The sequence below is a fragment of the Balaenoptera musculus genome, chromosome 14 (assembly GCF_009873245.2).
Source record: "Balaenoptera musculus isolate JJ_BM4_2016_0621 chromosome 14, mBalMus1.pri.v3, whole genome shotgun sequence".
Classification (NCBI taxonomy): domain Eukaryota; kingdom Metazoa; phylum Chordata; class Mammalia; order Artiodactyla; family Balaenopteridae; genus Balaenoptera; species Balaenoptera musculus.
In genome coordinates this window covers 74107670-74122840 of record NC_045798.1, presented here as the reverse complement: position 1 = coordinate 74122840, position 15171 = coordinate 74107670, and the positions used below count along the sequence as shown (strand labels likewise).

The 15171-nt window shown below is 39.7% G+C and overlaps 1 protein-coding gene across 2 annotated transcripts in view; it reads right to left on the bottom strand.

The window, feature by feature from the left end:
* The window catches only part of MALT1 (MALT1 paracaspase), a 61939-nt gene that overhangs the window by 14457 nt on the left and 32311 nt on the right, over positions 1-15171 (bottom strand). For both annotated transcript variants that reach the window (XM_036874969.1, XM_036874970.1), the window contains 4 exons: positions 9636-9839; positions 7804-7867; positions 1411-1587; positions 194-268 (listed from right to left, as the gene is read on the bottom strand). In XM_036874969.1, coding sequence (XP_036730864.1) covers positions 194-268; positions 1411-1587; positions 7804-7867; positions 9636-9839 — 520 coding nt within the window. The remainder of the gene's footprint in view (positions 1-193; positions 269-1410; positions 1588-7803; positions 7868-9635; positions 9840-15171) is intronic.

Sequence of the window (15171 nt, the reverse complement as noted above, 5' to 3'; positions counted from 1 at the left end):
GCTTTGGTGCTTAGTAAAAAGAAGATGCCAAGCTATGAAGTGCTGAAGTCAATTATTTAAAAATTTCTATCAAGAATATCAAGGCAAATTTATGCCTAGATGGCTATGGATATTTCTAGGCTTCTAATCTACAATCACAAAGAAGTCATCAAAGAATGAAGGAATCCTCAACATAAACATAAAAGTTTCTTACGTGGCATATCCAAACACAATATTGGCAGTGACTTTTAGTGCATCCAAGATTGGGATGGTATCATCGTAGTCATTTCTATTTAAAAGGTAGGAGAGGAGGACAGATACAAATATGAAAAGTTAAAACAGCATTCTTAAAAGAACATAAATAATAAACATGATACTATCCTATTACCCATAACTTAAAATTATAGGTTCAAATTCCTTTATCTTATTAGCTACATATTTACCAAAAGTAATCCAGGGCTCCTAAACTATTGAGACGGCAGAGCCTCACACCTTTTTTCTTGTTAGCTTTAAAACTGGAGTTACGTTTGAATTCGGGCATTGGATTTTGATTGGTAAAAGCTGAGCAAGCAAAACACTAAATCTGAGTAGAATCATCATTGGCTCCACTCCTTAGTAACACAATGGCAGACAAATGGGATCCAAATCTTCAAACATCTGCTTCAGTTAAACTTTCTCTGTCTGCAATACCATGACTAACTAGAGGCCCTCACTCCATGCATGGTGTCTCTGCTAATTCCTGGAGGAACAGCTGCAGGGATTGTTAGAAACGTTCTAAAGGGAGGCTGAAGAGCTGTATGTTTTCTTTCTTTTTTTTTTTAATTTTAATTTTTATTTATATTATTTATTTTTGGCTGTGTTGGTCTTCGTTGCTTGCACTCGGGCTTTCTCTAGTTGGTGGCGAGCGGGAGCTACTCTTCATTGTGGTGCGCGGACTTCTCATTCGGTGTGGCTTCTCTTGTTGCGCAGCACAGGCTCTAGGCCCGCGAGCTTCAGTAGTTATGGCACACAGGTCAGTAGTTGTGGCTCACGGGCTCTAGAGCGCAGGCTCAGTAGTTGTGGTGCACGGGCTTAGTTGCTCCGTGGCATGTGGGATCTTCCCGGACCTGGGCTGGAACCCATGTCCCCTGCACTGGCAGGCGGATTCTTAACCACTGCGCCACCAGGGAAGTCCCTGTATCTTTTCTATTATGAGAAAATACCCATGCCCTTTTGTTCTTCACTTTTGTTCTAGAGCAGACAGGAAAAAGTAAAACACACACAGAAAATATATTTTCCTCTAGTTTTCTTCTTCATCAGTTCAGTCTATACCTAAAAGTCACAAACTTAAGTGATTCCTACCATGCACAGGTTTGCCTTTAGATTTAACTTGTCAAGGTTGATATTTAACTGACCAACAAGCTTCAGTATATAAAGAATGGACAGTTTAACCTTTTCCTGCACATGTCCAACAGGAACACATTGAGTCCGGTTTCTTTTTCTTGCATCAATTTCAGTATATTTTGTACACACAGGCAATTTTCAGACCTATATGGATTTGGTGCATCAACAGGGACCATAAAGCTGTTCCCGAAGTTTTCATAACCGTGTCCTGCATATATAATAGTCCTGAAAAGCAAGAAAAAGAGAAATTGCACTCTGAACATGTAGCGCTCTTTAAGAAAAAAAAGACGTTAATGCATGCTTATTCAAGAGATGTGCAACTATAAACACAACTCAGTGTTACTGAATTTGTATTAAATTATTTTGACAACAGTCTTCATTATTAAGTACTGAATTTCAACCAACATCAAGATGCTATCCAGAAGTGTATTTTAATTCATAAAGGTAATACATTTGTAAACCAATGGTATCATATGGAATGCAGTTTTATCTCATGATGTTAAAATACACAAAAAGCCTAAGGACTTCTTTGCTGACTCATCTGTCGCCTCTGTGAAACCAGAAACTTCTTCAGGGCAGGCAGTCTTACATTTATCTGTGCATTCCTGGCACACAGCAGGAGTATAGTATTTAATGGATGAAGGAATAAACACAACTCAGATGAACAGCCACTACAGTGTCAAGTATATGCAATTCCATAGCATTTCCTTACAATATTAGTAAGAGTTATAAAAATATAAATGTAGCTTTTTCTAAGCAGAGAAAGCTCATTTTATGGATTGTTATTTATTTTCATTATGAGATATAAATATCATTAATGTTCCACCTATGGTCTGTTGAATTAAATGATCTAAAATTTGGGTTAGTTTTAGTGTTCAATAGATGAGTCATGGGACTTTCCCTGGTGGTCCAGTGGGTTAAGACTGCACTTCCACTGCAGGGGGGCCGCGGCTCAGATCGGGGAATAAGATCCTGCAAGCTGTGCAGTGAGGCACCCCCCAACCACCACCCCCCGCAAAAAAAAGATGAGTCATTTTCTTTTTACTGAGAAATGATACGATAAAACTGTACCAAACAACTCTAAACATCTTCTTGAAGAGAAGTTTGTTTTGGTTGTAAAAACAAAAACCAAACCAAAAACAGCAACCAACAAAAATATCAGTATGTGTCTTCCTTATGAACAGTAAAAGGCATTTAGATATCTTTTTTTTTTGTTCCCTAACTCTTTGTAGTTGCAGCCCTAACCCTAGCAAGAATGTGGCTTAAACGCCCAAGAAACTTGCTTCCTTTGGCCCTAGAGGGCAGGATCCAGGTTGCCTACTTTTTCTTGAACTCTATTTAAATGAGAAAATGGGTCTTTTTCCATATGTAATCACTTTGGGTAAAAAAGGACAAAATGGGCACACCCATATATTCAGTGTGGGTTTATTCTACCTCAAGTGAGCCCTGATAGTTATCATGTAGGCAGTGAGGACAATGAAAAGAAATGAAGACAGTTCCTGGCCTTGAGGGCCTTGCAATTCATTCAGGCATGCTCATGTTCTTAGTTAAAGAAAAAAGTCGGGGCTTCCCTGGTGGCGCAAGTGGTTGAGAATCTGCCTGCCAATGCAGGGGACACGGGTTCGAGCCCTGGTCCTGGGAAGATCCCACATGCCGGGGAGCAACTGGGCCCGTGAGCCACGACTACTGAGCCTGCGCCTCTGGAGCCTGTGCTCCGCAACAAGAGAGGCCCGCGCACCGCGATGAAGGGTGACCCCCCGCTTGCCGCAACTAGAGAAAGCCTCGCACAGAAATGAAGACCCAACACAGCTAAAATAAATAAATAAATTTATAAAAAAAAAAAAAAAGAAAAGTCGGCATCTAATTAAATACCATATATCATGTGAGGAGGGCAACCCTGTATGAAATGAATAAAGTGCAGAGAGGAATATCAGTGTAAGGTGAAGCAATAACGGAACGGTCTGAGAGAAAGGGTCCGATCTGGAAAGGCAGAGAGAAAGCAAGGTGCGTTACAGGCAGGATGCACAGAAACAAGCTTGGGCCTGGAATGACAGCTAATGGAAAGGAGACTAGCCTGGCAAGAATTAAATGATCGCTGGAAAGGAAAGTAAGAGTGCACAGATAGCATTTTGAAAAATCACGACAAAGGAGTGGGTTTAATTCACTAAGCCGTGAAGATCAAGTAAGTGAAAAGACAACCCACAGAATGGGAGAAAATACTTATCTTTCTATAAGGACTATATAGTTGTAAGACGAATCCTATATCTATAAGGACACTTTTATCCAGAATATATAAAGACCTCTTCAATTCAACAATAAAGACAATCAATTTTAAAACGGGCAAAGGATTTGAATAAACATTTCTCCAAGACAATATACAAATGGCAAATAAGCACATGAAAAGATGCCCAACATCATTAACCATGCAAACAAAACAATGAGATACCATCTCACACTTAGTAGCATGGCTATAATCAAAAAGGCAGTAACAAATGCTGACAAGGATTAGAGAAATGGGAAAGCTCGTTTATTTCCGGCAGGAATATACAATACTGCAGGCACTTTGGAGTTAGGCAGTTCGTCAAAAAAAACAAAACTCAGAATTATATGACCCAGCAATTTCCACACCAAGGGAAATATCCAGGAGAACTGAAAACAAGTGTCCACACAGATATATGCACACGAATGTTCATAGCAGCGCTATTCATAATATCCAAAAACTGGAAAACACCCTAAATGCCAATCTGCTGATGAATGGACAAATAAAATGTTCTATATCCACACAATGGATGACTCATTAGCCATAAAAGTAACACTACCACAGAAGAACCTAACTACACTGTGCTTAAGTTGAAAGAAGCCAGACACAAAAGGGACGCACATGGAGCGATTCCATTTATATGAAATGTCCTCAATAAACAAATCCAGAGACAGAAAGTTGGTTTGTTGTTGCCAGGAGTTTGGGGTATGGAGGATTGAGGTGTGACCGCTAATGGATATGGGGTTTTTTTGGGGGGTGATGAAAATGTTCTGGAATTAGGTGACTGCACAACTTTGTGCATATACTAAAAACCACTGAATTGTATTCTTTAAAAGAGTAAAATTTATACTCTGTCAGGTATTCGAAATCTGACTCTGCTCTCTCTTTCCTGCTTCCAGAGCAAGACATGCTTATTTGAACCTCCATGACCCTGCCTCAGGTCACGATCTCCTTTCCATCTACCCAAATCTTCACCAAGGCTCCGGGCTTATCTCAGGTTCAGAACCCTCGGCAACTTATCACCTGGTCTCTAGTTTTCTAACACACTTCAGCCTCACCCTGCTGGGAAATCCTACAGCAGCACTCTTGACACTTAAAGTCAAATACAGTATTTGCTTTATTGATATTTTACGGTTCTACGTAGATATAGTTTCTCTGATAAAAGTAATCGTAATAAAAACAGGAATTTTATATTTGTGTAGCATTTTCATGGTTTTCAAAGCACCTTCATATACATGATCTGATTTAAACCCATATAACAATCTTTAAATGACCTATTTAATAGGTGAGGAAATCAAATTTTAAAAGATTAAACTATTTGTTTAAAATCATGTAGCTGATAGGTGTTTGGATTCCATTTACAGTCTTCTCCCTCTCCCATTATATTAAGGGACTTATATTTTCTTTCCTTTTTTTGGTCGGCATGTGGGATCTCAGTTCTCCCACCAGGGATCAAACCCACGCCCCCCCCGCAGTGGAAGCTCGGAGTCTTAACCACTGGACCACCAGGGAAGTCCCGTAATTTTCTTGGAGTATAGATCTTGTTCTTTATTTTCTGTATCTCCCTCAACACCCAGCATACTCCTTATCTGGGCTAGGGACATAACAGGAACTCAGTAATTACTTCTTGACTGCATTAAATTAACAATGCAAACTGGTCAGGGCAGAGGTAGATCTGGAGACCTTTCTAGAAAGAGTCTGACTTTCAGTAGAAATGGTACCATTTCTACAACTGATATTAAGAGACAGCCAACCAGAAAGCATGGGTATTGCTCCCATTGTATCACTTAACACATTCTGGCTCAAGCAAGACTTGACTTGGGAGAAGAAGCAACTTCAAGGGAAGGTTTAGCCTCTATCATCCAGGAAAAGCTAAGTGTGTGGTCCAATATTTCAGAGCTGTATGCCCAGCTCTGCAATCATGGATATTAAGGCACTGACAACAAAATACCTTTTCTCCACTGCAGAATAATTCATGAAAAGTGTAATAAGAATTTTGTATCAAAGTCTACATACAAATTATACTGCAGGAGATTAAGCATTTTTATGTTAATAACTAGACCAAATCACTGTATTTTAAAAATTCCATCTCTAGTACTACTTGTACATTTAATTAACCACCCTCGTTACTCAAGGATAGAAGGACAAAACAGATCTCTTTAAAATGTCAAGAATTCAATGTGGTTAAAAATACAATCTTATAAATTAGATCTTTTGGGAATTTTATTTCTTGGGAATATGATTTCTAAGAATATAGTCTGTCACAGATATTTATTTTTGTCTAGAGAGAAAATAATTGTTTAAATGGAAGATTTTCCCACTTGAGTTGAGCCTGCAGTGCACCTGGCACAGGGCTCTGATTAGAACGTGCACCACCATGACCACCACCGCTGCCGCCATCGACCTACATAGCTCTTTCTACATGCCAGGCACTGTTGGAAGAAAGCCCTTTACTTTTATTATCTCATACTCCTCACAACACATATCCCATAATAAGGTAGCCAATGTTATCATCCCCCTCTTACAGATGTAAAAGCTGAGACACCGGGAGGTTTAATAGCTCACCCACATTCACATTGACTAATAAGTGATAGACTCGGAAGTGGGATGCCAGCCAGTGTAACTGCTGCGCTGTTATACTGTCTCTTTATAATCTACTGCTGGCTTTCTAGTTAACTTTACTCTCAGAAAATATAAAATGTTAGTGTGCTGGTTTTCATCACTTTACCACACTATCACTTTAAAAACCCCTTCTTTTTTTTCAGATGAAACCTTAGACTGAACTGTAATACATAATAACAGATGAAAGCTGGGTTTCTCTATTGAGGCCTGAAGTGGAATGTTGTCCAAATCCCCCATCTATCGGGGAAGGAAAATCTGAATTCAGGAAATTGTGACAACAATAGCTACAGTATTTTGAGCGCTTTTAGTGTGCCAGACACAGGGATGATTATTTTATCTTACTTATTCTGTAACAACTTCATTAATTTAGTCTATCCATTTTATAAGTCCTTTTTGGCTTAGAAAAGTGAAATAACTTGCTCATAGTCACACAGCTAGGAAGCAGAAAAGCCAGAGCACTGAGCCTGGGGTTGGTTACTCTCAGGTCCGTTGCTTAACCACTGAGCTACACTGACGTGAATGATTCCTCTGGAGTGAAGAGGCTTTGGCCTTATTCTGACCAGACTCCTTTAATCTTTTTTTTTTTTTTCAGGTTTGACATTAGCATTGTATTTTATTTATTTATTTTTTAAAACATCTTTATTGGAGTATAATTGCTTTACAATGGTGTGTTAGTTTCTGCTTTATAACAAAGTGAATCAGCTATACATGTACATATATCCCCATATCCCCTCCCTCTTGCATCTCCCTCCCTCCCACCTTCCCTATCCCACCCCTCTAGGTGGTCACAAAGCACCGAGCTGATCTCCCTGTGCTATGCGGCTGCTTCCCACTAGCTATCTATTTTACATTTGGTAGTGTATATATGTCCATGCCACTCTCTCACTTCGTCCCAGCTTCCCCTTCCCCCTCCCCGAATCCTCAAGTCCATTCTCTACGTCTGCGTCTTTATTCCTCTCCTGCCCCTAGGTTTGTCAGAACCATTCTCTCTCTTTTTTTTTTTTTTTAGATTCCCGATATACGTGTTAGCATACGGTATTTGTTTTTCTCTTTCTGACTTACTTCACTCTGTATGACAGACTCTAGGGGACTCCTTTAATCTTGTTTTCTGTCAAAGCACATCTCAGCCTCAGCAAGTGATGAATGTAAAAAGGTGTTAGGTAGGGTGGATATCAAGCCAAATATGTAGTTACTCTCCATCCTAGTTTATCTATACAACTGAAATCTTTATCCTTATTTATCTTCAAGGACATGAAGGACATGTAGTATTTAAGTCAGTTATTCCTGTTCTTAGATTGTGTTTTTAATGTTTATATATGTTTAAAAATTGAGTTACTTATTTTCTGTTAATTTTTATTTCTCTCACTAACCCAAGGGCACTATAATACAAAAGGGCATAAACTTGAATGCCTGTGTTTCCCACATCTAATGTGAAATTCCTATGACTCTGCCTCGGCCTCCCCTACCCCCAAAGTACTCCTGGGCCCCCGGGGCTGTCAGCTGGACACAGGGCACAGTCCAGGGGAATGCCTACGCCCTCAGGCCTCTACCACACTTACATTGAAAGTAGATGTGTCTGATGTTTGGGATATTCACAATACTTCAAAATATAATGCAGCCACCCTGTTAAGACATGAATCAGTAGTATTTAAACATCTTTTCTGGCTTTCTTAAGCTGCCATTTTGCTTTAATATACCTATTTATTCCATATTCCAAGTTGAGGTTTTCATACTGGGGCAAAGCTTCAGCATAAGCTGAACTCTTCTTGCCACAACTTTAAATATTTCTGGTTCTCAAGCTTGCAGGGGCAATTACAAGTTTTGATTTAAAAAGCCAAACAAAGGACTTAAAGCCAAGGTGATAATGTCAATAAGAAATGAGAATCAATAATCAAGTACATAATTCTTCATATAATTCCCTCACTCTTAAAATACTTCACCAATCCCAAAACCTAAATCGGTAAATATTTTTTCCTTCTACCTCCTTACTTTTGGGGAAGTTTTAGAAGCCTTTTCCTGTTTAAGCCATCTATGCACTTAAAAATGGAGATAAATTATGTAATATAAAAATAATCAACCAACCACCTTATTAGAGACTAAAAATATAAACCAACTACCACAAAGGCACATTAGTATTGTATGTTCTACCATATTTTCATAAGAAAAATGAAGGGATTCACCCAGATTCATCACTTTATATGCTCATAAACAAGATTATGTTATTAAAACGTCAGCATAATAGTTGAATTCCCAAATCTGAGAGATTTAATTTGTTGATTCACTTGCCTAACAACTGTAATCCTTATTACTTAAGAAGAAACTCATTTAAAACTTATTTAGTACGATTTTAAGACTTTCCCTCATCCCATATACAGTAATGTGTTAAATCTTGAAAAAAATTTTTTCTTCCATTAAAAATTCTACTTTGAGAACCTTTAGCAATTGTACCAAGCTTGCCTCATCATATGAATCTAATTAGAAGTAAAAAGGCTAAATTTAGAAATTATTGAAGTAAAATAATTGGAAAGATACAGAAGCCAAATCGACGCTTTGTTTATCGGTGGCATCCTGACAACAGGCCTGGAAATGTCACTTTCCTGGCAGTTGAATGTTATTACACAACATCGTGGTGAGAATAACTCTGAGAAACATGGCTCACAGCACAACATTTGGCCGTTCCACGCTTGTGGTTATGCCCACTAAAAGAACGAAATTACCAAAGAAATTGCTTACTACTGACAGCATATTCTCTCTTTAAAGAATCACTGACATATATGTAGTGTTCTTAACATATTTAAAAGAATGAGAAAAACCATTAAAAATTTACTGTTAGAATTTTTGTGGAGGTCCATCTTTAACTGTATCTGCATAAAACTTTAGTTTACTAATTGTTTTCATATGTCTCACTCACCAACATTTTCTTGTTAAATTCTATTGTAGTTCCCACTAAAAGACCTGAAAATACTATGCAATAGTTAGAAAAAGGAAACAAACGTGACATGTTCATTCGGTTACAGCATTTTGTACTCTAAACACACACGCACACACACACACACACACACAGTAATATTTTACATATATGAATATACAATTTGCTATTTGGTCATTGAACTTTACTATACTGTAGCTCTCGTAGTCAATAAAACAAAATCACGTAAGATAGGTAAGAATTCTAATAAGAACAACATTGTTTTGACACATGAAAGTAAAGACATCAAGCTAATTAGTCATATGGAACTATGGAATGAAGATCAAAATCCATCTTTTATTACAAGAATAAAACTTTTCAACAATCCATTTACCATGCCTTTCTCTGTTTTTTAACTCTTAACCTAACTTATACAAGAAAAATAGTGGATAATTATAAAAGCAAAGATGATAAATATCTTACCATAGACTCCTTTGTCTAAAAGCAGTAAAAATTCGTCCACGGCGTTACGCATCTCATATTCAGTAAGATCCAGCAGTGAAACGACTTTGAAATCTAGCTGTCTTAACAAGTTGGTCAATTCATATACATCCACCAAAGGAGCTTTAAGCTTGGGGTGCTCCCAGTAATTCATATTTCCTATCAAAAGAGCAACCTTGTCCTTTGCTATTTAAAAAAAAAAAGGGGGAGAGGGGGAGAAATTTAAAGGAGGATATAAAAGTTAAAATAAAACCTAATAAAATGCTTTACAAATAAGATTTCATTATTTAACTTCACTTTACATAGCAGACCAATAAACTCTACTGAGGAATACAGAGGCTGATGAATCAAACACCTGAAATTAATTGATGCTTTTGAGAACCAGGCAAAGGATATTAGCTGTATATGAAGCATAATAGTAACTAATATTAAAGTAATACTTTTACTGATTGACAACAGAAGGAAAGAATATTCAATATAGACTTTTAGAGCAAATTTAAACAAAGAACGTTTGGAATTGGGTTCCCATCAAATTAGGTTCTGTTTTGCTGACAATGGAACAGGCTAGAAACAAAAGAAATACCAAAAAGAGGGACAGGAAGATTTCCCATCAGAGCAGGTAAGGGGAAATACCAAAGAGGAGGGAAAAGCAGGAGTTTAACACACACTGTATTTTTAAATTTGCAGTTGATGTATTGTCTCCCATTAGCTTCTTGAAAAAAAATTTCCTGTTTGGGTGAGATGCGGCTACCTCAGGGCTGCATGAAGACTTTTTTTTTTTTTTTAATTTTATTTATTTAATTTATTTTATTTTTTGGCAGCGTTGGGTCTATATTGCTGCATGCAGGCTTTCTCTAGTTGCGGCGAGGAGGGGCCAATCTTCGTTGCGGTGCGTGGGTCTCTCATTGCGGTGGCTTCTCTTGTTGCGAAGCACAGGCTCTAGGCGTGCAGGCTTCAGTAGTTGTGGCACAAGGGCTCAGTAGTTGTGGCTCACAGGCACTAGAGCACAGGCTCAGCAGTTGTGGCACACGGGCCCAGCCGCTCCGCGGCATGTGGGATCTTCCCGGACCAGGGCCTGAACCCGTGTCCCCTGCATTGGCAGGCGGATTCTTAACCACTGCACCACCAGGGAAGCCCTGCATGAAGACTTTTTGTATGAATATCTTAGCAGTTTAATCTGTGACCTTAGTGAACTGAGGCTTTGCTCAAAGACGTGGTCTCATACAAAAAGTTGTTCTGTTTGTAAGGGGCAAAAAGATCCACACCTGTGCCTTTAAAAGTACCAGCTGGCTTTATCTGGTATATAGCTTGTCCAAAAGAGTTGTGGAAGGCTGGGCATAGCTTAGCGCATAAGAGGTCTTCAGAACTGTACTTCCGCTAGTCGCGGGTGGGGTTAAAGGTTAAAGACTTGAGACTGTGCCATGACCACAGGAACCTGTCATGATGTTTTTCTCGAGGGTTGGCAGTGGGGTGTGTGCAACACGTTACAGTCTAAATCCATGATGGAGACACCAGAGAGCAGCAGAGACGGTGTAACAGGAGCACGTGGCAGTCCCAGCCTGACGCTGGCCAGGACTTGGCGACCAGCCTTTGTCACAAAGTGCTGCTAAGTAGCTTATTTATAAATTAATATGGATACCACTCCTATGCAACTGAAACAGGCACAAATAATCACATTGCTGACTTGATGGCTACAATATGTAATCTAATTTCAGATGCTTCAAATCGTTAAGATGATTAAATGTCACCAAAAATCTCCTTGGTGGAATTTCTTCTTTCCACAGAGCACGTAAGTCTAGGGTTAAACAAGGTCTGGAGAAAAACTGGCACCAACTAAAAGAATGTGACTCTCTCAACGTGGCAGAACACCCCACTTTGTGAAAATCCTCAATACTTCTGTCACAGTATCTTTTCTTTTTTCCTTTGGCCTCGCTGCATGGCTTGTGCAACCAGGGATTGAACCCGGGCCCTCGGCAGTGAACGCGTCGAGTCCTAACCGCTGGACGGCCAGGGAATTCCCCTTGTCATGGTACCTTTGTTCTACATTCACATTTTCAGAGATTTCTTGCTAATCGCCTATTCTTATGAGTATACGCATTTTTGAAAAAAATGAAATGATACTTAAGCCACATTTCTAACTCAATAAAAGTCACTTCAAGTCCTGTACAAATGATAATCTCTTCTTCTATTCCAAAGAAAAGGCCAATTTTCAAGACTACTTAATAAATAAGTAAATTGAGACATAAAGCCTCTACTAAACTGCCTTTAGTTTTAAAACTCAATAAAAAAAAGTTGAGACTACTCAGGATGGATTTCAATTAGGAGGCGGTATAAAACATGATCACTTGTATTTCCTTTTTTTTTAAAGTTTCTTCTTAAATAAACTAGAAATGTACTCTTACACCAATTTACCCACTACATAGGAACACTTTAGCTGGCTAATCCACAGAAAAATTTCAGAGCATTTTTTTCTGAGCTCATCAACCCTATCAGAGTTCAGAGCGAATCTCAATACATTGATGGACTCAGTTCAATCTGCTCCTAAGTGAGAGGAGATGGAGAATGTGTGGTCGTTGGCTGACATCATTACAGTCCAAATCATGGGGTTCCCAATGTGATTTAAGCAGTAAAGTGTATGCAAAGCATCGTGGGTTTCGTGGGGGGATATTATGATAGTTTAGGATATATATTAGATTTAAATTTTCTGTTGGCAGAAAACAATTATAAGGTATGTAATAGAAAAACATCACCGGGGTTTTCGGTGGGGGGAACAGTTGTCAAACTAACCATACAGGCTGTTTCTGCTAAGATCGATTCTTTATTCACTAGTTTTGTTATCTGTTTGGAAGGAACACTTGGTATCATTTATAGAGGTTCAAGGGTTCAGGGCTTCTCTGGTGGCGCAGTGGTTAAGAATCCGCCTGCCAATACAAGGGACACGGGTTCGAGCCCTGGCCCGGGAAGATCCCACATGCCGCGGAGCAACTAAGCCCGTGTGCCACAACTACTGAGCCTGAGCTCAAGAGCCCACAAGCCACACAACTGCTGAGCCCACGTGCCACAACTACTGAAGCCTGCGCACCTAGAGCCTGTGCTCCGCAACAAGAGAAGCCATGACAATAAGAAGCCCGCACACCGCGACGAAGAGTAGCCCCTGCTCACCGCAACTAGAGAAAAGCCCGCGTACAGCAACGAAGACCCAACACAGACAAAAATAAATAAATAAATAAACTAATTAATTAAAAGGAAAAAAAAAAGAATGCAAGGGTTCAGCAATTTGAGAACTATGGGGCTTAAAATGTGTGTATCAATAATTGACCATAACTCTTCAAAAACTTTTCCCCAAGGATAATTTTTTTTTTTTTTAAAGAAATTCACGTTCTTTTATTTATTTATTTATGACTGTGTTGAGTCTTCGTTTCTGTGTGAGGGCTTTCTCTAGTTGCGGCAAGTGGGGACCACTCCTCATCGCGGTGCGCGGGCCTCTCACCATCGCGGCCTCTCTTGTTGCGGAGCACAGGCTCCAGACGCACAGGCTCAGTAATTGTGGCTCACGGGCCCAGTTGCTCCGTGGCATGTGGGATCTTCCCAGACCAGGGCTCGAACCCGTGTCCCCTGCATTGGCAGGCAGATTCTCAACCACTGCGCCACCAGGGAAGCCCCCAAGGATAATTTTTAACAGCTAGTTCCTAAACTGTCTGGGAGCATTTTGAGTTTGATGGTAATAAAGATGATGGGTAGGGAACTTACCTTGCCCACTCTACTTGCAAAACAGTTCCTGAACGATAGGTGAACTGGGGTGGATTTAGAATAGAGAAGCAGACTGCAGTGGTCGAAATGAGAGATGACAAGTCTCATTCCAGGAATTGGTTGTAGAAAGGGAAAGGAAAAGTCAGACTTTAGAGCTATGACAGAGAAAGAAACAGTAAAATTTGAAGTTGAGGAGATAAGAGTGAGGAATCAAAGAAAACTTCAAAATAGCAACTATATAAGCGACTTATGATGGTTTTCAAGTGATAAAATAAATGGAAGAAATTTTCTGTAGAAAAACATTTACTGTAAGAGCCACCCACAACTTCTTGAACACAAACCATTCACTGGAAAAAGGAAACACAAACACCAGTTGATTAAGCAACAGAATAAAACAACTTCAGAAAGAGATTTTAACTACATGATCCGAGACGTCTTCCAAAGTTTAATGAAATGTATTCTTTAAAAACTGGTACAAGTTACATCATTAATTTCATGTCTAATTATTCTAATAGTGTTACTCATCTCATCCAAAATGAGTTAATATTCATAAGCAACTGGAAAGGGACCTGGTACATATTAAGTGCTACATAAGTGTTTAAATAAAAAAACCTCTGGCCATCTATCAGCGATTGAGTATTAACATCAACTTTGACTGGGTGATATACAGTCCTTGTTGGTTTCATGCATCAGGTCTTTTAATTTCTATGTCCTACAAAATAAAGTCCAAGTTCCTTAGACAAAACCAGTCATATTCTAATCCAGGCTGCCTTTCCAGCTGTGGTAAGAGACAGCCCCTGCGGAACCATGGCTTCCTTGTCTTTAAGCAGTGTGGTCACCCTCACCCTGGCCCCTGCCCCCAGCTCCAAATCTGGGCTGCCCTGTGGTTCTCTCTGAGCATAATGTAGTGTGACCCTCTGCCAGTTCTGGGTCTCAACCTTAAGTCCGGAGAGTTTCCGGTTTGGGGATTCAGCCACCATGTAAAGAAACTTAACTACCTGGTGAGACCATGTGGGGAAGGAGGGGAGGAGAGAGAGGGAGAGAGTGAAGTAGACTGAGAATATTACATGACAGGAAAACAGGGGCACATGCCCTTTTACAGGGACAGCTACTATTTAACCACAACTGACAGCTCTCACTCAAAATCTACCATTTTCAGGAGAATCTAGAAACCTGAATTTATATATGCTATCTGATCAGTGACAACTGATTCTAGTTGTTAAACACTGTGTGGGCCACCCCCCTTCTCCAGTCAGTGCCCTTTTCTCCACGGGCTGAGCGATCCCATGTTATGATGCCCTTCACGGTGTCAGCCTCCACCTCTACGCTGACGACGCTCATGACTGTATCTCCGAGCCTGGCCTCTCCTTAGAGTTCCAGATCCACGTGCACAATTGCCTGCTGTGTTATCTCCGCCTAGACGTGACACAAATACCTCAAACCGGTTAGGTCCCAAAATGAGGGTCATCTATCCTTTGAATCTTGCTTTTGATTCTGTATTCTCTAACTCAGTGGGCTGTATTACCACCTGCCTAGTGGTCCAGCAAGAATCTGAGCAGGCATGGTGATTCCTCTGTACTTTTTATACCTTATAGTGAGGTGATGAAAACAGCTTACTGATTCCATCACCTCAAGGTCTTCTGAATTTGTTCTGTCTTCTTCTGCATTGTCTTGGTACTACCCTGGTTTAGATTCTCGTTATTTCTTATCTAGACCACTGCAACAGTCTCAATTGTTCTCCTAACCTAAACAATGTCTCCCTCCAGTT